We start from the raw sequence: 24,859 nt of genomic DNA on the forward strand, positions 1-24,859 counted from the left end.
AAATCTGTTCCCAGAATGTAGAAATCATCTTGGAAGCCATTTCTATGACCGATGAAATTGGGAATTCAAAATCCCAGATATGTCATAGTAGGAAATAAAAGGCAACAAAACTGTCTTGATTGTGCCAAGGACTTGACACTAGGAACATTCAAAGGTTTTGTGGTCACAAGTTAAGCTGCACTAATTTCACAATTACATTTCATATTTTTACCTTCTTGGTGTCATGCTGTATAGGATTTATTTCTGCCATCTTAGAAAAGAGGTTCAGTGTTTGGCATTCATACAGATGATCCAGGAGGCCTGTAGTTTTGTTGGAGATACATTACTCATTTTGCAAATGGAAAAGATTGGATCTGTGATGTGCGATGAAAGCAGTGTTCGACCCCGGCCGCAGTGATGCAGACAGCCCTCCTTTGTCATTAGCTTTCACAGGCTGTTTTTCACAGCAGTCCAGATCAGTTGTAGTGGTTTTGCCTGGGCCAGGTTTTTTGGTAGCAGGGGGAGCTACAGGGGTGGATTTTTTTTAACAAAGATCTACCAGAAGCTTCCCCTGTAGCTGACAAGGCTAGGGCAAGTCAATTCTAATATGGACCCGGCAGCTGACCCAGGCCTGGTCAATTAGTGACTGAGGTAATGCCTCTGTGAATAACGTATTGGAGAAGGGGAAGAAGTTGCTGGGCAGTTGCTAAACTGCAGTAGCAACAGGGAGTGAGAATGTGAAAACATCTCTGCAGACACCAAAGTCAGTGGAGAAGGAGGGGGAGGAGGATGCTTAGGCCCTGAAAGAAAGACTCCACTGTGACCTGTGGTGAGGACCATGATTAGGCAGCTGTGCCCCTGCAGTCCATGGAGGCCACTGGGAAGCAGAGATCCACTCACAGCCCGTGGAAGACCCCACGCCGAAGTGGGTGGATGCCTGAAGGAGACTGTGACTGTGTGGAATGCTCACCCTGGACATGGGAGTCTGTGGGGAGAGAGGAGCCGATGCCAGAGCAGGTTTGCTGTCAGGGCTTGTGATCCTGTGAGGGACCCATGTTGGAGCAGTTCATAAGGAACTGTAGCCTGTGGGAAGGACCCACGCTGGGGAAGTTCATGAGGGACTGTCTCCCGTGGGGAGGGACCCCACACTGTAGCAGTGGGAAGTGTGAGGAAGCCTTCCCCTGAGAAGAAGCGGCGTCAAAGTCCATCTGTAATGAACTGACTTCAATCTCCATCCCCTGCGCCACTGTGGGGAAAGGAAGGAGGGTCCCAGGAAGAGAAAGAAGTGGGGGAGGTGTTTTTAAGATTCAGTTTTATTTCTCATATCACTGTTCTTATTGTACCTTTAATAAATCAAACCCTTTTCTCCCTAAGTTGAGTCTGTTTTGCCCGTGACACTAATTGCTGAGTGATCCCTCTGTCCTTATCTCGACTTACAAACTGCTTGTTATATTTCTCTTTCTCTCCTGTTCAGTTTAGGAGGGGGAGCGATATTTTGACTTGGTGGACACCAGGGCTAAACCACCGCATCAGTGATGATCTGGTGATAGTCTAGTGAGTGAGGGACATCTCCTTTGTTGGAGGGACTCAGATTACCTTCAATGATGGGGACAGTGTGCTGGCAGTACAGCTGAACAGATTACCTTTATACGGTAGGCATGGACAGATGAAAAAGTGGACAACACATGTCCTCACCTGAGGCTTGGCACCTTGATTGCTGCATCCTCTTATTGGCTTATGTGACTTGGCTCTCTGATGTGCAAGTTCACTTTAGATACAACTACTTAAAAAGTTTGCTGATACTTATCTCTAAAGAAGTAACAATTTGCTGGAGTTACTTGGGATACTTATATCCAGTTTCTGGGTTTGGAAGAAATTTCCTTTGTTGTTTTGGACAATCATACTCAATCCTGTATTTATTTCCCTGTTTGGAGATTTTCTGTTGTTTACAGGGAAGGGGGAGCCTGTTAATGTGTCTGTGTATCGCAGAACTGAGAGGAGAACAGATATGTAGCAATGATGAGGTAGTCTGGTACTATAAGCAGAGTCAGGAATAGAAAAATAAGGTAAGCAGTCTTTCTAAACAATAATCTAAGACACTTGTGAGGACAGGTTTCAGAGCACCTCCAGTTCAGGACTCCCCAGGGACAAGCCTGTTGCATGTCTCGTCATGCCAACAGCACATGAAAAAGAGCTGAAGTGATGCCAAAAAGAACTGGATTTACTGAGGAGTCTACAACAAATCTTGTTGGTATTTGTTCAATTGACTGGCCAATTTCTGGTTGACTGAATTTCTTCCACTGTTTCTTTTCCTCTTCAAAATATATAGGGCTTCTTGCCTGGTTTCCTTCTGTGATCCCTTTCTAACAACCACAGCAGCATTAGTTGCTCACTGCTTCTGCCACCAGCCCCTTAGGCTCAGTGGACAGCCTGTCCTAGGCATGAAGGCTGCAGGAGAGAGGAGAGAACATACCTCTCAAATGCAACCTGAAAGTGGATTGGAGGAAGCTTTGCTTCAGGAGGAGCTTTGCTGCATGATACCCTCTTTAGCTGCACCCTTACCCCGGTTCTTTTCCCTCTTCAGGACATAGGAACTGCAAGGGATATGATGAGGAAGTTCACTTGACATATCTCTTCCTTTTTCCTCTAATGCCTCTCTGTCCCTGTAATCTTTTTCTGCTTCCCAAACTGCTGTTTTTAATTATTATTCTTTAAATGCCTGGTTTGTTTTTACCTATTCAAAACTTCTACAGCGTGTTTAAGACAAAATAAATGGTCAGTATTTATGTATGTAAAGTTTCAATGCTTAGAAATGGTTAACTCAGGACAATTATGGTGTAGAAATTATTTTTAAATAGCCATGCTGACCTTGCTGCAGTAATATCTCATGTTACAGAAAAGGCTGTTTAATACAAAGAGTTTTGACAAACAAAACCCCACAGCTAATGAGAAGAGCAGCTCAAAGCAATTGTCAGAATTAGGCCATTCCATTGTACTCCACTGGCCGAACATTATCATTTTTCTAAGGATACTTGTTTTAACGTACTCAGTTTTTAATTGCACCTACTGGACTGCCTGTTAAAGGTGATCATGTAGACAGTAATTGGGTGTATTTTAGTATTTATTTCTAAAGATGAAGCAGTTGTGTTCACGTATGGAGTGTATTAAAAATAATTTTCCTTGTAACAAAGTAGGAGTAGTCTGTTAAGAGAGAAAATATCTAAATATATATAATCTGTGTGACCTTCTGGTTTCTTGCTTGTAAAAGTTTACTAAGTATTATAAGAAATATTCCATACGCTTGTGCACTGTTTCTTTTAAATTTATTTTCATGACAGCTAAGAAACTTTAGAAAGAGGCTAATAAGCTTTATCTTGAAACTTTGAAACTAAGTATTTTTAAAAGTTTCTCTTTCTAATTAAATCTGACTCAAGGAAAGGATATTTGAGTATGATACGTTTTTTCCATTTCTAGTGGCTCTTTATGGTTTCTGGTTTTCCCAGCAGAAATTGTAGTGACTGTTTCTCTTTTCTGGGCTGTATTTGTTTACTTTGGGTCTTGTATTTGAACATTTCTGGAGTTTTGTTGGGTTAGTAACTGCAAGAGAATGTCTAACTGCAGCTGTTTTCCTTGGGACTTCACTGTTATTTCTCAAATATAATCTGTTCATAGCTGTGATACTATGTTCTTTTAATATATTTCTCATGGTAAAAAGTTTCAGAGTGAAAATCTCTTCTCAATAAATAAGAGTTGAAAAAACATGGCAACCTGAAATGTCAAGGCTTTTGGCCTCTTATGACAGAGGCTGGTAATTTTTTTCCTTTCCCACAGAAACAAGCTGGTGTTGGCAGCAGATAACCCTTTAAGTCCATAAGATTAGAGATTGCTGCACCCTTTTGACAAGTGACAGACTGGATCAAACCCCCAGTCCCCAAATTAGGGGAAATTTCCCACCTCCTGAGGAAGAACCCAGTTGGTAGAATGCTGAATTCTTCTTCCTATTTTACCTGAAATGTCCTACTTGCTAGATGTTATTTAATTGCTCTGAAGCAGGGTTAGTAACCCAATTTCCTCACTAAGTACCCTGTGAGGCTTTTTCACTCTTTCCTTAATTTAAAGACAGCTTCCAAATATATGTATTTTTTTTTTAAGTGGAAGTGCTTTTGAAAACAAGTTCTGAAGGATTTATCTCTACATATAGTATAGCATAGTACTTTGAGCTTCTGCCCTGGAGTGCAGACTGGAAACAGCCCTCCAGGTCATGCAGAGGAAAAAGTATTTTTGTTGTCATCCTTGTCCTTGCATTTTGGGGGCCAGCAGGTACCTGCTGGATAAGGCGATGTGAATGAGCAAGATGGGCACAGAAATCCGTGGTTCCTCTACAGCTTGGGGATTAGCTATCAGGCTTAGCTGTGTGCATACCTATTAGTAGAAACAACAGGGCTACACCTCTGCTGGATAGCATGAGTGTGCAAGATGTGCCCGTGGACTACTTCCTCTGAACATCCCTCCTGCCCCACAAGCTCATATTCCTTCCAGATTGCTCACGATTCCTTTCCATGGAAGTCAAACAGGGGAGATGGGGAAGGCATCCTATTTTGGCTTTGTTTAGTGTTCAGTACGTAGCTGGGGTGTTGCAGCCAGACAGAAGAGCTCAGAAGTTATTATAAATTTATTAAGTTAAGCAAAAAAGTACTGGCAGAGGAACACGCGTGTCAAGGTCAGATACAAGCCCAAATATCAACTACCCAAGATTTTATGAACATTACCATCATTTAAGTGGTAAACATAGAGATTCTGTTTCCCTACAGAATCTGCCATTTTAGGTGTATGTGTCTCAGTGTTCATTAGAGTGCCCAGCTCGAGGTTACTTTTATAGGTTTGCATGAAGCAAGATGCCAGATCTCAAAGAGAAGTCATGTTGCCTTGCTGCAGTAGCTATGAAGAAGGTGAACCTATTGAAGTCACCTGGTCGTGGGTCCTCAAGTCTTTGACTACAAGGGCTATGTTGGTAGATATACTGCACATTTAATATAAACTTGAAAATCTATTTCACTTTATCAATTTAAGTCTGGCTTGATTTCATTGTGTTTCCAAGTTTAGATCCAGAGGTTCTTTTAAGCCAAGGTGATTTAAGTTTTAGGACTCACTCTCTAGTGTAAGCTAAAACCAGGTCTGATCCTGTAGTTGCCCTGGTGGCGACTAGTATGCTGCAGCCCAGTGTTTTAACATTTGTACAAGTTTTCAAACGTTTAAAAGATTTAAGACTATGTTTAATTTATCTCACTGTGTCAAATGGTCTAGAACTGGCTGTTTGAAAATACTGTTATCAAAATGCATGTTCCTTAGCTGAGTTAATGATAACCCTTTTTTTTTGTTAGGGATGCTGCAGAACTTACTGAGCTGTTTCCCAGCTGCCTAAAATTACCAGCTGAGCTTGCGCTTCTGCTGTTCTCTGTAGGGCAGAGGATCAGACTTTGTTGTGTGTTCAAGGAACATGTGGATGACTGATACATTGAGTCTGCAAATCCTGCTAGTGAGGCAGCATGTTAGTGTTGTAGTACTAGAAGGAGGGTGTACCTTAGCATTTTTGGAGACAAATTTTTATTTCCTTCCTCATCATGCATATGATTTCTACTGAATATAACTGCAAAGGTTTGAGTAGCTTAAAACATGTCTCACTCTTAAAATGGACTTCGGAATTACCTCAGATTTGAGATGTATATGAAAATAAAGAATGTTTCATATGAGGAAAGGCTGCGGGAACTGGGGCTGTTTAGTCTAGGGAAGAGGAGACTGAGGGGGATCTTATTAATATTTACAAATATCTAAATGGTGGGTGTCAGGAGGTTGGGACATCCCTTTTTTCTGTTGTACCTAGCAGCAGGACAAGGGGTAATGGGATGAAGCTGGAACACAAAAAGTTCCATTTAAACATAAGAAAAAACTATTTCACTGTTCAGGTGAGGGAGCCCTGGCACAGGCTGCCCAGGGAGGTGTGGAGTCTCTTTCCTTGGAGGTCTTCTGCAGGGGGATTGGACTAGATGATCTCTAAAGGTCCCTTCCAACCCTGCCATTCTATGATTCAATGACTGTTGCTGAGTTTCATAATTAAAACTGTTTTGTTGTTCTACTTCCCTCTGTTTTCTCCCAGTGTGCAGTGAGTGATGACTGCGTGATGAATTCTCTTATTTACACTCTGAAAATTTAACTTTATGTTAAACCACTGGAGAAAAAAAATATTTTCCAGGATGCCAAATCCAAGCATGGCTGTGATGGACAGCTGCCAGGAGCAAGAAGATGATATGCTAGCTTTCCTTAGCAATTTAGGAGAAAGAAAAAGTGTAGTCCAGATAGCAGTGCTCCTTCAGTCAAATCAGAACAGGAGTTATTGTGCCTTGCAAAAATGGGATGGTGCAATGGGGAGACAGTTTGGGGAGGAGATGGTGAAGGAGCAGAGAAGTAAGAATCCCCCTTTTTTCGAAAGAATGACCAAACAACTGGGACTTGATGCAACAGGGACCTGACTTAGGCTATGATGAACCTCTACAATGTGAAAGAACACCATGGACAAGTACTGTATTGAAGAAGGGGTTCATGCTATTTTCTGAAAGTGCAGAGAGGATCTTGGGGAAATTGCAGGAAACAGCAGGATAAATTGAGAATTGTGATGTTTTGTAGGGAAGAGGCTATGAATTTAAACTTGATGGGTTTGAAGAGATGCAGAATTAAAAGTGGTTTGGCCTTGGGACTATTGGCACCAGCTAATGAATGAGCAATAAAGGTGTTTCCTAAAGCTTTACCAGAGTGTTTAGAGAATAATTCTCATAAGATGCACACTAAAATTGAATCATTCACATAAAGTTAGAGCTACAAATGTAATAAAAAGTTACAGTCCTTATTATACATTTTTAGGCCCTCTCCTCTTTTTTTTTTTTTTTGTTTAAATAAAAGATTTAAATCATTTGAAAGAGTGCAGTATGCTGCAATCAATACACGGGTCCAAAGAAACAGAATTGATTTCCATTACAGCCTTTACAAACACAGCATGTAATATTGCTCTGAATAATAAGATGGCTGTTATTTTTTTTTTACTATCTAGTTGCAAGAAAGGGAAATTTCTGAGCTTTCTTGTGCGTTTGTGCAGCTGTCTGTGCCTCTTGAAAGAAACTGGAGTTTTCACGTCTGAGAGGCTTCTACAGGGCAGTATTTACCCAGAAGCAAGTATGACTGAGAGTGGATTGTTGCTACTGTGTAGGAAATGTAACGGTGACGAATTTCAGAACTAAAAAGATGCAAAATACTTTCTGAAGGTTTTTCTTTCAAAGAGGCATCTCTATGCAGCTCCCAGTGAGCACTAAACGTACATTACAGGGGCAGAATGTAAGTTAGCTGCTAAGTTGCTTTCCAGCTTTCCAGGCATTTGTACCTCTGTGGATTTACCAGAACCTATTTCCCCATAACAGTGTTAATATTTCTGGTTCTGGCAGCATCCTGCTTTAAACCTCATCTTTTTAACTGCACAGTGTGAAATAGCACTAAGTGGTGGGAGTGTTCCGTATATGGAATAGATTTTTACCTTAAAAGTCTTTGAGTGTATATCGACCCATTGTACGTTCATCTATGTAAGTTATTACAAAGTTAATGCTAGTTGCAGTTTGGGATTTTGGGTTGGAAGGAATACTTCAGCAGTGTAAAATGGCCACCTTTGCCAAAGCTGTTACCTTCCCACTTGGTGGCAATTTCCCACCTCTACATAATTCTGCCAATTCTAGGTTTTAACTAAGTATAGTTCACGTTTTTTATGACCTTTTGAAGATTTAAATGTCTGCTTCAACAGATGCTGCTCTTCCCTTACTGTTCACTCTTTTACATTTTGGGAGTAAGCAAAGTTGAATATCAGCACTTTCATTAGTATTTTGAGTCATAGTAGATCTGAAAGATTATTCCATCTCCTCATGCTTTATCTTGACAGTTAATATTACGTGAGACCAAGTCTATACCCATACGTGTTTATCTAAAATTGATTTAAAAAATTAAATAATGCTGCCATTCTGGATGTGGATTATCTTATGTCAGTTTAAGCCTAGTTTATTTAGGCTTAGCCTGTATTTTTAAACTTAGTGGCATAAATATGTGAGATTTACAATGACAGTTATCCACAGAAAAACTTATATCGGTTTTGGATATACACATTAGTATAATTTAGTGCATAGATCTGTAGCAAGTCATTGTCAGTGAAGCCCTCACATACAGGCTTTGCAGAGACTGTTAATGAAACACCATCTTCATAATGGGACCTACAGCTCTAAAGTGCACCTAGTCGTTAGCTCGGCCTGACATTTTCCATCTGTGTCCTGTGCTCCTATGCAGATTTTGGTTTGTGATCTCTTTGATTCCTATTGAGATCACTTTTTGATTACTTATGCTGGAATTTATGTGATTTTGATGATGCATCTTGAGAGCAGTGGTAGTTATATTTTATCATCTGGAAAATAAAATTGACATGGGTCTTTAAATATCAAAGAAAGCAGAGTAAAAGCTGTCAGCTTTGATTATATTTATCTGCCATTCTTCATCCTACCTGCTGTACAATCCCTTCATCAGCTGGCCCAGAGGGATGAATTAAGAGCATAAGCTTCATTGTAGCTTTGTCAAGTGAAGCTGTGTCCTCGCTGAAATCAAGAGCAAGAAATACCACTGATTTCATTTGTGCCACATTTTCACTATGGGTTTTTGCTGCTTTGTTGGAATGTGAATGCTGTAAAATATGTACCACTCTTCTGTGGATACTTTTAGCCAAGGACGGGCTGAGACTTGGCCAAGGTACAGGAGCTACAGGGCAATGCAGAACCAGGGAAGGAGGCACGTTGCTGTCGATTATCATCATTCAGTTTGTATTTAGAAGGCAGCTGTAGGTAAGACAGAGAAAATGGACTTGGGTATTGTACAACCACATTGTTATTAGTAATAGTACTAGAAATAAACACTTGCCCTAATGGGGCCGGTTCATAAATTTCTTTTAAATTTCAAAAACCTGCTTATATAGAATATATGGAACTGTAATTCCGTAGTTTCTCTATAGTTTATCTCTTCCTACCATCTTGGCTTTAAATCAAGGGAAGAATATTTTGCAAAGGATTTATTTGTAGTTAATATTAGTTGTATAGCTAATCTGCTGTAGCCTGTATCGTGTTTCCCTAAATCATGCAGATAGTGTGTATGCTATTTAAATGTGAATATCTGACAAACATATTACAGACCTAAGAGTGATTAGAGCACAATGCCTAGAATGAATAAGCTCTTCGGATCTATGACTCTATCGCAAAGGAATCCTGAATCGAAGTGTCTGGCTGAAAATACAGCTTTAAAAGCCCATAACCCATCTACTCCTCTGTGTGTTTTGTATTCTGCTCAGCAGATCTGCAGAAGTGGCTGGGTGGTAGAGGAGCTCAGTTAGTAAGAACTTTAAGGAAGGTTTTATTAATGTATGCACAGTATTAAAATGAACTATATTTGTATGCATCAGTTTTTAGCTTTGCTTTTCTTTAAATAGCCTTGTAAGTCTAGAAGTTGTTATAAGGAAGAGCAATAACAGAAACCTGGAGCGTATCCTGAGAAACACAGGTCCGTTCATGGGAGGACTGAGATGCCTAAGCAGGGAATTTCTTGAGTTTAAGCCAGGAGAAAGCCATTTCTATTCCCCTGTTGATGTAATGATGATTTTCACAACTGGAAACTAAGTGGCACAATTTTGTCTTCCTGAGACTACTCTGTGCTGCTGCTACTCAGCCTTGTTCATTACGGATGAAATGAATGAGTGGTGAGGCTCTGTAGTGCCTCTGTTACGCTTCAGGTGCCCGTGAACATCAGAGAGGCTGGTAGGAGTTGCACTCTCTTTCCCAGCTAGCAGCAGAATTAGGCTGCAGCCATCACCAGCATGGACGGGAGAAGCTGTTTCATTAGCGCTTTACATTCATCCAACTTTATTTCATCCCACATTATTTTCTAAGGGTATCTGATTAATAATTTTTAGCTCACTCGGATGAGAGTACTAAATAAACTTTCTGATGATATTTAAATGCAGCACCTCAGTGAAATGGAGCAATTTAAGCAATGCATAAAAAATATAGTTGATTTTTTTCTCATAGCTCCATGTATGTTAATTTATACCAGCAGCCATATCTGGCCATGTAACCACCTGACTCTTACCTCCCCAGTTCTCTATGCTATCTTGGGTGGACATTTCTACCCTGGCTTCTCACTAGGTCTTTACTTTTCTTTCTGGGCATACCTGAAGGTCATTGCCAGTCTCTGCATATTTCCATTGGCTTGAGGACACTTAAAAACACAGAATTGCTTCAGCTGGAAGAGACTTTTAAGATCGAGTGCTGCATTTGTCCTAGCTCTGTCAACCACTAGATCATTTCCCTAAGTGCAACATCCAACCATCTCTTAAACACCTCCCCCATATGTGCTTGCAAACAAGCACTGTTCTTCTCTCAGATGAATACGCATGCATACTGGCGGGGTTTTCCCCTCTTCTCAGTTTTCCTTTGAAGTATGATGTTGAAGCCAACATGGGCCCTTAGGTTCCTAAGCAATGTTTCTGGCATTGACCAGGGCTGTCCCAAGTGTTAAGCGCTGGGGAAGAACTCCCAAAAGCAGCCTCAAGTCTGAAGCCTTGGTTCCCACTGCTCCTATCAGAGTGGTATGTGAAGCCACTCACCAGCAGGAGAATAGAGTTGGCAACCATCCCCTGTGGCAGGACCATGGTGGCCTTTAATGACAATGATCAAAGAGGAAATGGAGGGTTGTGATCTTACTTATTCAACTGGTATTAAGTCAACTGAGTGACAGTGTTTAGTACAGAGAATTGGGGGTTTGGTTGTTCAGCGTTTTTTTCTTCCTTCTGACAAGACTCCTGCTCTTGCATGGATTTGATTTCTGCATACGATCAAATACACATGCCCCAATAGGATATTTTCACAAGCAGTAACCCATCAAGCTCTAAGCTGACGATGTGGAAAGATTTGATTTGTGTGTATGGAAGAGAAATGTGTGTGTGCAGATGCATGTTAGAATCGCCTTCAGCACATTTGGAAGTTTGGTAATTTCAAAATAGTACCAATAAATATGTTGATTCAAATGAGGAACGTGAGCTTTTTTTTCTCTTTCAGAAAGACTTAGTTAAAATTCAGGAAGTCAAACTGCTGAGGAGCTAGCACTAGGATTTATAAAACAACACTGAAAGGGAAGCTTAATTAACATTTCACTACCCTTTCAATTGCACTGAATGCGTGTCTGGTTTATCACCCACCTAAATATGTTAGTTTGTATTTGAAGAATGCTTGTGACAGTGAGCTCAGCTTTTTCCTATAATCTCATTATAGCATGTATGTATTTTATGTAGTTGCTTTGACCTTGGATGATTCAGAGAGAATATTTAATATGTATATCATGTATTTCTGGGAATCATTATTTGAGGTTGTTTTCTTTTTACTAGTAACATGTCTTTAGCTGGAATTTAGTTTTGTGGGGTTCTTTGGTCTAAGGAATGTACTGCTGGCACACCCCATGTTAGTAAGTTGAGTACTGACAGATCAGCACACACAGGATGGCAGTACATCCAAGTCATCCCTGGGAAGGATGCTGCTCTGCCTTCCTTAGGATGAGTGAAGAAGTAGCAGCCACTTTTCTTTCTCTCCCTGAAGAACACAGCAATAACAGAAATGAGACATTAAAAAGGGCATCATAGATTAATGGGGCAGTAATAAAACAAACGAGACCCATTAACAAAATCACTGCTTGAAAAGTAGATTCCGTGATAAGTGCCCTTCAGTGCCTCATGTGGGAAAAATTGTTACAGCACTTGTAACATCATCCATGGTGTTGGTTTTTAGACTGTTGTGACAATCTTTAAGTGATAGGATCTTAAAATAATTTTGGTGAAGGTAAATTTCATTTGCACTTAGTGCTTGGTAGAAAAATTGAACGGTTACCTCGAAATGTAAAGACAATTTCTTTTCTTTCAAACCTAATCAGAACGTTTTTGTGTGCTCCCAAAATCTTTCATCAATAAACAAAGTTTGGGGTTTTTTTACGCTTCTGTTAAGCCTGTAGGGTGATCATGAGAACTTGGAAAGCCTTATTTCACTGCTGGATCACTGATGCTTTGGAGAGTAAAGTTCTACCAGACTTTGAATTGAAATTGGTGGCTTTAGTGAAATCTCTGCTTTTTAATCATTGGTTTTATATTAGAGTATTGACTAAATGTGTGCGTTGTACTTAAAATGCTTCAAGTCTCTGTTTACACTCTGCTTTTTAGACCAGATAACATTCTGGAGCATTTTATAAAAGAACAAAAGCACACTTAATTTCTCAAATTTACAGAGTACTCTTCCTGTGAGGAGAAAAATGTTTGTTGTTTGGGGAGAAAATATGTTCACAAATCAACTAACCAAAGCCAAAGATATTAATTTGAAAGCACTCTTTCACTGGTCTTCAGGAGGTAGGTGGCTCTAAGTCTCCAAGTTAAGACGCTTTCCTTCCCCTTTCTCCCTTCAGAAATGTATCACTGTATCGTGGTGGAGTTTTTAATTTTTAGAGTTTATTTGTTTGGGTTTGTTTACTTTTCCAGCATATTTTTTTTTAAATCCTAGCTCAGGCTATAAGCCACAAGCAACTCGTTGCTTGTAAGACACAGAGGGGTGCAGAGCCAGAGGGGGGTCTGAGTGCTGCCTCCCCCACACCACTGCTGGCTGTGGCAGCTGTGTCCTGTCCAGAGAGAGGAGAGGAGAGGAGAGGAGAGGAGAGGAGAGGAGAGGAGAGGAGAGGAGAGGAGAGGAGAGGAGAGGGAGAGGAGAGGGAGAGGAGAGGGAGAGGAGAGGGAGAGGAGAGGGAGAGGAGAGGGAGAGGAGAGGGAGAGGAGAGGGAGAGGAGAGGGAGAGGGAGAGGCAGCTGTTCCTGTTGCTCTAATGTCAGGCGCTCTTGCTAACGTGTGGTTGGTTATTCTGCATTTCAGATCGCTGCTGGTAGCAGAGCACAAAGGGAACGGCGAGACTCCTGCATCTTTCAGCTGGAAGAAAGGAGCCAGCAGAGCAGACTTAATACGGACTTGTGTTGGGTGGCCTTGCCCTAGAAAGGCTGCCTTTAAAAGAGAAACACAGTGTTATTTAATGAGCTGTGAGATGAGGCGCTGCTGCTAACGCTCAGATCCCAGGATTCATCGGCTATTCATTGTGCTTAATGTACATGTTTCTGCACCGTGCATTTAGGAGATCCCAGAGAAGAATCCAAAACGGCTGCGGGGGAAAGACCACCAAACATGCCTACAGAAACACTACCGACAGGTAGCATGGTGAAGCCGGTCAGCCCTGCTGTGACTTTCACATCTGCCGTTCCTCTCCGCATCCTGAACAAAGGACCTGACTATTTTCGCAGGCAGGCGGAGCCCAATCCAAAAAGACTGAGCGCAGTGGAGAGACTCGAAGCCGACAAGGCGAAATACGTCAAGAGCCAGGAGGTCATCAATGCCAAGCAGGAGCCTGTGAAGCCGGCAGTGCTGGCGAAGCCACCGGTCTGTCCTGCAGCCAAGCGGGCACTAGGGAGCCCCACCTTGAAAGTCTTCAGCAACAACGCTAAGACTGAGAGTGGCGTCCAGAGAGAAAACCTGAAGCTTGAGATTTTGAAGAACATCATCAATAGCTCCGAAGGCTCCAGCTCAGGTTCAGGCCATAAGCACGGTCCCCGAAACTGGCCGCCTCACAGAGCTGATTCAACAGAGCTGAACCGACACTCATTTGCTGAATCTTTGAAGGTTTACCCCACGCAGGGACGTAGCAGCCCACAGGAGAGCAGCTCCAACGTCAGCAGAAGGCTCCTGGATCAGTCGGCAGAGACTTTCTTGCACGTCTCTCACAGCTCCTCGGACATTAGGAAAGTAAATAGTGCAAAGCCCTTAAAAGCAATACCCTGCAGTAGTTCAGCCCCACCTCTGCCTCCAAAGCCCAAAATCGCTGCCATCGCCACCCTGAAGTCCCCAGAGATTGAGGCAGTGGAGTCTGGGTGCGGAGTCAGCAGAAGACCCTCCCTACAGCGGTCGAAATCAGACTTAAGCGACAGATACTTTCGCGTCGACGCAGACGTCGAGCGGTTCTTTAACTACTGCGGACTGGATCCTGAAGAGCTTGAAAACCTCGGGATGGAAAACTTTGCAAGGGCTAACTCTGATATTATATCCCTCAACTTTCGCAGCGCAAGCATGATTAGCTCAGACTGTGAACAGTCTCAGGACAGCAACAGTGACCTTAGAAATGATGACAGTGCCAATGACCGCGTGCCATACGGCATTTCTGCCATTGAAAGGAATGCCAGAATCATCAAGTGGTTGTATAGCATCAAGCAAGCTAGAGAGTCACAGAAAGTGTCCCACGTGTGAGAGAAAGATCCACCGTAGAAAAAGCGAGGACTGTATCTTTGTCTGTGAATATTCAGTTGTGAAGGGTTGTGAAGTCTACTTGAAGTCTTGTACACTTCTCAAATCTCTTTGTGTTGCTTGTTGTGCAATGTTTCCAAGTTGCATGCCTGTCAACATGTGAGCTGACCTGGCTTCCACTTGAACAATAACTAACTACAAAGCCTGGCTGAGCATACACATAATCTGCCAAAAGTTTAAGACAAGAATCTAATTAGGGCTTCAGTATAATCCAAGTGTTTACATGGAAAGGTTATATGACTTCTTTGGTATTTATGTGGTTCCTTGTGGATTTTATATATGTCACTTTTTGTCTTAATACAGATATTGTCAACTGACGTTACTGGTTTCTAACTTGAAACAGAATCCCTCTGGGGGAAGAAAAGCAAAATTGGACAAAATAAGAGGTTTAGGCATATGATGATAGGCCAAGCAGCCTTCTCTCTTGTACAAAAGTGCATTATTGGCATGAGCAAAACTGTTTCTAAAAGGCAAAGAATGCTATGTTCTTAACAATCGTGTATCATTGTTAAACTGTATATCCCTACTTGTAGTAAGGGACGACTGTTCAGTAAAGGTTTCTTCTTTTCTAGGTAAGCTCCCTCAGTTTCACAGCAGAAGTAGTCTAGCGGATCTACTTGGCCTCTCGTAAACTAAATGAGTCTTGCATTTGGGTTGGTGTAAGCCTTTTAGTGATTTTTGTATTATCCCTGTTGGAAAAGCTTAAAGAAAGTTGGTGCCAACAGATGAAAAGTGCGTAGGTGCGGGATTTTGTGGGTTCGGTTTGTACTTAAAGGTTCCTGGTCTTAAACTTTTGACAGGAATGATTAGGTCCTATAGCTGATATTGAATGCCTTTATTACTCAAAACACATCATGACTACAAACTCCATGCTGTCTTTTAAATTTTTGTAGACCTGTTTGAACAGTTAATGAACAAAAATGGAAATACACAGCCATATCAATATAATGCCTCCTATTCAGAAGTAAATACACTCAGTAGCTGAACTATATCTGAAAACTTGTGATTATGTTGTCTTGCATATGTTCTATCTAAGGCTGTGAAAGTTTGTTACAGCTCTAGGAAAGTGTAGAAACATGACAGTATGTAGCTTTTTTGTTGTTTTGGGGTTTTTTTCCTCCTTATAATGGCTAGTGCTGCAGGTCAACCTGTTTCAAATCTTTTGACAATCCGTGTCTTCCCAGTGGTTTAGTTGACTGTCATTTCAACTGACAGTGGTGGTGTGGTAGCGGAGAAGTTGAAAATACAGTGGTCTGCTTCATCGTTAATGTATACATGCTCCGAAGTACTTTGCAGCACTACCTTATACTTTATCAGCTAATAGGAAACTTTTTTATTGTGTAAATGCTGTAAGACTTTGTATATACTTCAGTTGTTACGAAATCTTTAAAAGGAAGAGTGTTATGCTAATAAATAGCTCCTGGTGCAGGTATGGTAGGTTTTTTGTTCTTTTTTTTTTTACCCCTCCCATTCTTAAAACTATATCAGGAACTCAATCGCAATGTGTTTTAGTGCTGTAGAAGGTCTTGGTTAAATTATAGTTCCAGTAAAAGGTTTCTTTTACTAAAGTGCTTTTCAGATTATAATTTTTTACAAAGTAACTATAGCAGCATGATCTATCTGAAGAACTAGAAGAGATCTTTCAAGACTCCTAAAATAGCTTGCTGCTTCTTTACCTAGCAATGTTACTGTTCCCGTTTATAGCATCTGTTCATAATGAATCACTGCAGTCTTCTGAATTATTCTTCGGTAGTGCTTATTTATATATTTGAATATTAAAGATGTTTTACAAAGTCGGGTTCTATCTTTTCTCTAAGAAGCCTGTAGCCCAACTTCTTGCGGATAGCCGCAGTTGATGCAGGCCGGGCTGGAGCTGCGCAGTCATTTGTTGCCTACAAGGAATTATCCTACATCAGCTTTTATATCATTGTTTTCCAAATGATTGTTCACGGGGGGAGGTGGGGGAGGAGGGGGAAGTGCACATTCAGTTTCAGGAGGCTGCTCTATGGTTTTTAGTTGGCTTCACAACCTAAGACTTACCACGTTCCTAGTTCGGTCAAAAAAAAATGAGGAGCCATGTATTTCAGCTACAGGCATATTTGTGACATTTTAAGCTCCACGGGTTTCAGTTGGCATTGACATCAGACTGATTTTTCAAGCATATTTTTCCAATAGTAAGTTCTATTCAGTTCAGTGACTATTTTGCCAAGGAAAATAATGCTTAAGGGATTAAAACCAAGTGTAATGCAGCTGTACAGCAATGAAATAAAGAAGTTAAAACCAAAATAAAAATGCACTCACATTGTTCTCTCTCAAGTGTTTTAAGAACAACGAGAAACATACTATCTCAACTGTTGTCAGCCAAAACCGGTAACAGAGAAGCCTTTATCACTAGAAAACGAATTAGACCATATGCTAGTGTTCTGAACTTGTTTCTCAAGGTTTGTTAGGAAGCCAGAGGCTCTTGGGAAGTCAAGTTCATTTCCTTTTAGATCCACAAGGGGTTTAGGTTTGTGAGCTCGCTGTAAGAGATCATTTCCTCAACCGAGATCTTCAGCAGCACCATTGACACAGCACAGGCTCTGATTCTGCTCTCCCCGCTTCTTAAAAAGTGCACATGAGTACGACTTCACAGGGCCCAAACCTTCACAGTCAAATGAACTTGCAGCTCTGGTGAAGCTGCAGTGATAGAAATCACAAGACTGCAAAATGACCACAAGACTTTGAAGAAGCAGGAAACAGTTGCCTTCAATTGTGACCTATTTCAGTTTATGCAGGTGGAATTAGTTTATGTTCTTGTTAATACCTGTTCGTTTGCGTGAAAAACAAATTATCGTCACGTGATGTATTTTTGTTTTCAAATGGGAATAAGCATTTTGTCTTTCCAGATGGGCAACCTTCTCACATTGAGAGGGTCCATTATTGGTCTCTGCCTTGAGAGATTCCCAGACAGGCGATGTTGAATTTGCAGGGGGCTGCAACCAACTCAGATGCCTCTCTGGGGACCTGTCCTGCTGTGTGACTGCTGCCTCCAGCAGGCATTTACTCAGGTGTGACACACACAGCAGGTGTCCGTGGTTAAACAAAAGCTCTTGTTGCTGCAGTGGTTCTGGAAGGAGGTGCAAGTCCGTGGCATCCTCTGAAAGCCACTACTGAGCTCAGCACTGACAGTGCTGGCCCCAGAAGGGAAGAAAAATGCAGTACATTTTCAATAATTAGTGTGAATTCACACTCAACGCACACACAGAAGAAACCAGCACAGAGGTTTATGGTGGTTCTGTTACTCTGACTCTCCAGGGAGGGAAAGGAAGATGAAAATGACGTGATAAAAGTATAGTTTGAAAGCTGTGGACAGCTTTGCACAGAGATAAAGCTCTTCTCTGAGTGAAAGAGATGGCGGCAAAATAAAACCGGTCTTTTAATCACTTCTTATTATATAGTAACAATGTCATGAAAGATAAGAGGTACAGTATCTGTGCCACAAATTTACATTGCAACCACAAGTACCAAAATTATCTTTTTAGTGAATTGTGTTTCTGTGAGAGAGAGGGCTGTGCTGCGGGCGTCTGCACCCTCAGAGTGACCGAGGGCTTTTGAAGGGTAAACAGGGAATGATGATGCTTTTGGCAAAACCTCAAAAATCAAAAGACACACTCAGACAACAGAGCCAATCAGTATTGCTGACTTACCTCTTTTTGCAGGAGTTTATCCATCTGTGGACGCCATACGCGTTTGATTCCAGTTATTCAGTGAAAAACAAAGTGCTTAGTGGAGCTCTGCAGTACATAGCTGAATAATTTCAGTCTGCGGGAGCATGGAAAAGGAGCTAAACCTTTCAGTCTTGCTGATACCTATTGATTATGGGATGATAATGTTTAGTACCTTATAATCGGAGCTCACTTGTTCATAAGAAACTTTATTAAACAGAGTATTCAAACCAATAAATCTGGAAGGTGCCAGTTTTCCAAGGCTATAAAGCTCGTGTTTTTTGTGATTAATGGTACCACACCAGTAGCTGAGCACATGAGGCTTAGAATATAAGAGCATCTGGAGCTTTGTTCCCTTGAACAGTAAGGGTCCATTGCCTGTTTTGGCAATGAATATAAACAGATACAGTGTGAGGTCCCATTGTGCTGTACAAGAGAATAAATTGGTCAAGGTGTTTTGTCCTGAATTGTGATATAACTCCATATCAAAATCCTTGTTACCAAGGCTTACGTGTTCACTGATACTCTGAATTCATCTGACATTCCTCGCTGTCAGCAGAAAGACTCTACAGTAATCTGCCTGTTGAAATATATCACCCATAGCTCAGTGGGAAAGGCCATTAAAATTGTCTGTTCAGTGTAAAGACTTTTTATCTCCTTACGATGGCATCTGTTAAGTGAAGCTCTAAATAAGAACATTTGGTCAGAAGTGTTAACCCGTGAGCACCTTTCATTTTTTTCCCTGGAAGCCCAGGGGATGATCGATAGCTGTGTCCTCAGTGTTTGTTACAGTTCGTACATTGCTGGTAAAATACTCAGATGTTGGCTATTTGGGATACAGTGCAATTTAAAGTGCGGACACCTACACCACACCATCTGCCTTGCCCTGGTAGGTATGAATAGCCTTCAAGTGTATTTTATATTTGATCAATTAAGACTTGTGGCTGCCCATCAAAACCCAGCAATAATAAGTGGTGGCTTTTTTTTTTAGTTTTCATGAAAAAATGAATTATATAAAATGTAGTCTCATAAATGTCATTCTTCTAAATTTAAAGTCATTTTCATGATAGCCTTATGGCAAGAGTAAGAGAGTGATAGTATCTGTGCTATTATAGTTTCCTGCTTTTGGCACTGCAAGTCTCCTCCACCTTCTCAGTGTTTTGCCTTTTCTGAGTTTTCCCAGCTCCCATTCTTCCTTTCTGCATGTTTCTTCCTTGCCTCGTCTGGCATTTTCATTTTCTCTGAAATGTATGACCAAGGTCATCATCTTCTCCTTGCTTAGCCTTTTAAGCAACCTCATCCTTCCGTTAATGCCCTGAATCCCAAAGCAACTTTCCCACCATTTGTTCGTCTTTTACAACTCCCATATTCATGGCAGCCTATTTCCAGGAGAGTAACTCTCAGGCTGCAGTTGGGCTGCCACATCCTGAGCAGATAGTGGTCTATTTAATGAATCCTTTTTTAATTTTCCAGTGTGACATGAAAGAGCAAGAGGTAGTTATTCAGGAACAAGTAGTGAGTGAAACTACACTTGAAGAGCAGGATGCTAAACATACCTTGAAATACCAACATGGTGGTCCAAAATTGCTTGTATTTCTTTCTCTGCAGTATCTCACCCCATGCATACTCTCACTACTTCTTTGGCTCCCTTTTTGTAAAATACTGGCTTGAGTAGTATGGCATGCGAAGGTAGTACAATTTCCAGTGAAAAGAATGATACAGGCCCACTATCCAACCAATAGTTACAAGTTTTGCCTTCTCATGTGTGGTAACACGGTACTTGTGTGTCTTACACCTGTGACATCCAGACAGCTTGCACTGCCTATGCTCAGTTCCCTGACAGACAGCCAAAGAGCACTGCCTAAAAAAGTATCATAAAACAAGAGGACAGTGGAAGGTCCAGGAGAGAAAAAGTCTATCCTCACCTGGCTATTGCAGGAGAGTGCCAGCTGTGGTAAGAAAAGATAAAGTTTAGAAGCTAAAATCCCCAGGCTGCCACGTCATGCAGCCCTGGGGCTGACACCTCAACCCTATATGGGAAAAGGGTATCTGTGTGTTCATATGGGAGTTGGGATAAAGCAGTGTATGAAAGCAAAAGGTATGTGGTGAAGTGTACCACTCTTTCAATAGATACTTGATGTTCATCTCTGAAAAAACAGAACCCCACCCCTAGAGCTGAAGAACAGCTGTGTATGCAAATACTTTCAGACAAGATGTGGAGGTGGGTAGATAGTTTTGCTTTTCTAAGAAAAGGCTTTTAAAAAAGCCTTTTAATAAATGACTCGCATTTCAAGTGTGTTAATCTTTCATGGAGTCAGCATTGCCATTCTGAACTATGAAAGCTTTGTGACTCTCGGAGCATTTAGAAATGTCCGGACGGTGATTTGGAGTGGCTTAAGTCGTAGGATAAAAGAGTGCTTAGCTGAACATGGGCTTCCTTTTACTAAAGTTTTGGAGGATGTTGGTTTTGTTCTTTGTTTTAAATAGTTTGTTGGGAGCAACCTAAAATTGTCATAGTCTTATTTATTAAAGTTGGCCTGCAAATAAGACTGGGAAGCACAGGTTCACTTAAGATGTCTGATCATGAAAGTTATGGTATTAAATTTTGGCAAGGGCCTGATTTTCTTTATCCGTGTTTTACGTATCTTGGATCGTACCAGCTTACACAAAACACTCTCTCCCATCTGAAGATGCTTTCTGTAAGCTTATGAGTTTGAGTCCATCTGCTGTGTTTTCTGTTGAAGGACTCTGAACAAAGGGTTGTCATAATGCTTTTGATTTCCCGTGGTTTTGTTTCTAGAGTGTTCAACCAACAAGATCTTCCAAACCCTCAACCATGGAGGAAGTGAAAATAGGAGCTTTGTATCAATATTCATTCCAGTATTGAATTCAGGAGCTAGAGAGTGGGGAATAAGTCATGTCATAAAGTGGCTTTTTTTATATATTGTTTCCTAATTGCAGGGCTGTGGGTTTCTTTCACCCCAAATGCCATACAGTGGAACATAGCCAGAGAAGCTGTTAAAACCATGGAGGTTTTCCCCACAGTAATGTGAGGAAACTTTTAAAACATGTCTGACTGATTCATCTGGGAGGACTGTGAAAAAACAGATACTTAAATTCTAGCCTCACTGAAGTCTGGGAATTTTACCACTGATTTTAGGTGGGATGGGCAGGATTTCACCTACTATCAGAGCTTAATGTTGTACCCTATTTGGGAATGGAGCTTTTTCCATATTGTAAATCTTGTGCATTCGTTTTCTACCACTTCCTCGCCTATTCTTCTATCTCCCCAAGCAGCACAAGGGGGAAATCTTTCCAGGCACTGGTGGTGGGAAGGAGCCCTGGGAGCAGTGAAACCTTATGCAAGTGTACAGAGACTGTCCCCTTGCCTTTAGACACCCCTGCACAGGAGCAGTGTTTGCCAGGGCCATCAGCCCAACTCAAGTCCAGAGGTTAAAAACATTCCGACCTTAGTTTTCTAACTTGCTTACATCTGACTCCTATGGTATGTGGCATTTCTAAAATGCACTGATCTTAAAATGGCATTGAGCAAAGTTAGTCACCTAAAGAAGTTGTTTCAAACCCTTGAGACCTATTTGATGTATATGGGTGACAGAGGACACAGCCCTGATCTAAGCACAAGGAAGCAGCTGCAAGATCAACGTCTCATCCCTTGGTGTGGAAGGAGAAACTACCTTGGGTCTATCTAGGTGAGTTGAAATTCACCATCTACAACTCCTTCTCCTCACTGGGCCAAGAAACTTGTCCCAGTCCCACTTGCAGTGACATTATCCAAGCCTCTGATGGCGACCATCCGGGCCAGCCACCAGATGGTCTCCTAACAGATGCTGTCTATGCATGCAGCTTCATGTGTTGCACCTAGACTATCACTAACTTTTCAATTGGTTTTGCTGCATTTATCCCCAGAAGAATTGTGGTGTCTTGGTGAAAAATATTTTTTTCTACAGGATGCAGATCTGTGAGATGAGGCACAGAAGAGGTTCAGTGAAGCACAAGGTACTGTTACTGGTATGAGGAGAAGGTCAGGATCTACCGGCTCAGCACTGGGTGTGTCTCTTTACACATACATAGCAGACTTCATAATTTGTTCTCTGAATTTTTACTGAACTGCTAAAGGCCAGCTTATGGAAAACCTGGGAACTAATGATCATGAATATTCATATCAAGCCTCAGGGTGCCCCTTTCACACCTCTCTTAACACCAGTGAAATGTAGGAGCAACGTAGGACTGGTGCTATTTTGAAAATTTACCCTATCCCAAACCACCTTTAAGTAATAAACTGCAAGGTAGTCAGCTGTGATATTGAAAATCTTTTGGGGAGGTTATTTATTCCAGAGATCGTTTCTGACATGTTCAGAGCAGATCCTGCTCCTTGGAGGTCACCTCTCTTGTAGTTGTCCTGTCTTCAGCTCCGGAGAGTGAGCAAGAGGAGCACTTTGGGTCCCTGTTCTGGCAAATCACCCACAGTGGGCAGGACACTCCTGTGCTGTCAGAGCTCGGGGATATGTATGGTTTAATACCCAAAGGCAGCTGTGGTGTGGAATTGGAGATTTTTATTATGGGCTCATTCCCACACAAGTGCCATGCAGAGCTGATGCTCAGGGACATGCTGAATTTTCAAAGGAACTGCTGAGTGGACAGATGTGTAATGCCATGAAATTGTGGAATGCCTTGAAAACACATGGAAAGGGATGACTATGTGTTTCACTGAATAAAACCCAATATTTTATATGGCTGAAATCATAGCAAAGCACTTGGATTCGGTAGAGACTGGGCAAAAGTCAGTAGTCCAACCATCTGGCTGAAGGAAAGAGCCTGTGGGACTTCAGGAGCAATGAAGTCCTGCAGCTGCTTCAGCCTCTTCTGGGATATGGCACGATATGCCAGGCATGGGGAAGGCTGAGTGCACTGGAAGGAGGGATTAACTCCACGAAGCTATGCCACCAGCGAGGATTAGGTAATTATTTCTAATTTTAATTCTGTGTTTTACGAAAGAATCATTTATAGCCTCATATTAATACACAGGAAATCTAATCCATTGACTTAATGTGTTTGTGAGCGATAGTGGTTTGGTTTAGTTTTTTAACGTTATTTTAAGTTAGAGAAATAATTCAATATGAACACCTGGCAGCCATTGACACCTGGCACTTTTTTTCACTGTGCCAGATGATAGCAAGTCATGTAAATTATAATAATGGGTTGTTAGCTGGGTTATGAAAAAGATGAACCTCTTCACAACAGCAACAACAACAAAAGATTAAAATAAAACATGTACAACTTTTTCCTGACTGATACTGACTGTTGCACAGGTGACTTTTCCTATGAGGGTGAGGGAGCCCTGTTACAGACTGCCCAGGAAGGTTGTGGAGTCTCCTCCTCTGGAGGTCTTCAAAACCTGCCTGGACATGTTCCTGTGTGACCTGATTGAGATGAACTCACTTTAGCAAGGGGTTGGACTAGATGATCTCTAAAGGTCCTTTCCAACCCCTGCCATTCTGTGAAACTGTGATTCTGTCTTTCCCAACAGCTGCAAGTAATTTGTTAGGCTTCAAAAATAAGTGATAGACATGCTATACCTTTAAAACCATTAGACAAGGAAGCAGGAGAGGGAGTGTGGATTTTTAAAGCACCCTTATAATGTTAGCGTATCCTGCTCGTGTCCTGTGTGGTGCAGGGGGACAGTGAGGGGAGAGACTGCTGCATATGGTCTGCAGAACAGAAGGGGGAGCAGAAAAGTGATCTGAAAATAACATTAGCCATGACAGTCCGATCGTGAAGCGTTCCTCAGGATCAGCCTGCAGGCACAGAGCTTGTTGCTACATTTAAATGGACAAACTTTTCAGAGCAGGGATGTGGAGCAGTGTGCACCACTCGGTGCCCCCAAAAGATCTGACTGGCCATGGCCCCCAGTCCTGGCTTTTTAGTTTTTATTGCTGCTTACATAGTAATGCTTCTCTCATCTCCCTAAGTGGGGGATGACAAAATAAGAATACTGGAGGTCTTTGTACTCTCAACAGCAAAACACAGCAGAGATAAGAGTGATAGGAAAGGTCCAGGAGTCCAGGAAATTATCCTCAGTCTGTTCTCTTCAGAAACTACCTCCTTTGGGGGAGGCACTGATGTGCAATAGAGGAGGCGGGAGCTGCATCCGTGAAATGTTTGGGAAAGGAACAGCCGGCCTCTTTGAACAAGATGCTAACCCCAGGCTCCCTCAGAGCTTCTGCTGAAAAAAAAAAAAGCCTTTTTTTTTCAGTCCTGCCCTGCATGTCACCTCAAACACTTTTGCTGCTGCAAATAGCATTTCTACAGAGATTATCTGGGAGGTGTGGGGGGAAATGACACACGGAGGAGCTCATTGGCAGAGCTGTGTCCTCATGTGTCCCTCCTCAATGCACTGCAGGAAGGTACATGTCTGCAGAGCAATGCTTCTTTCCCCCATGTTTCCCCTGTGCTTCACCACTGCTATTTCTTTCCCAGAGCCATGTTTTGACATCAGCTACTCAGGAGCTGAAGATCCTTTCTCCTGGAGCTCATCATTCTGACATTGGGTGGTGAAACCAGACGTCAGAGCTGCAGCTGTTTGGCTCAACTTGTAATTTTTTCTGGCAAAAACCTGCATCTCCACTATATTTATGCCCAGCCATATGAAACCGTT

General features: G+C 41.7%; 1 protein-coding gene across 2 annotated transcripts in view; it reads left to right on the plus strand.

Annotated features, from left to right (window-relative positions):
* Nucleotides 1-16,720, plus strand: part of FAM110B (family with sequence similarity 110 member B) — a 114,692-nt gene extending 97,972 nt beyond the window's left edge. For both annotated transcript variants that reach the window (XM_061995269.1, XM_061995267.1), the window contains one exon: nt 13,004-16,720. In XM_061995269.1, the coding sequence (XP_061851253.1) occupies nt 13,307-14,419 (1,113 nt within the window). In that variant the 5' untranslated portion in view covers nt 13,004-13,306 and the 3' untranslated portion in view covers nt 14,420-16,720. The remainder of the gene's footprint in view (nt 1-13,003) is intronic.
* Nucleotides 16,721-24,859: the final 8,139 nt, after the last annotated feature.

The sequence above is a fragment of the Colius striatus genome, chromosome 4, assembly GCF_028858725.1.
Source record: "Colius striatus isolate bColStr4 chromosome 4, bColStr4.1.hap1, whole genome shotgun sequence".
In the NCBI taxonomy this organism is placed as follows: Eukaryota; Metazoa; Chordata; class Aves; order Coliiformes; family Coliidae; genus Colius; species Colius striatus.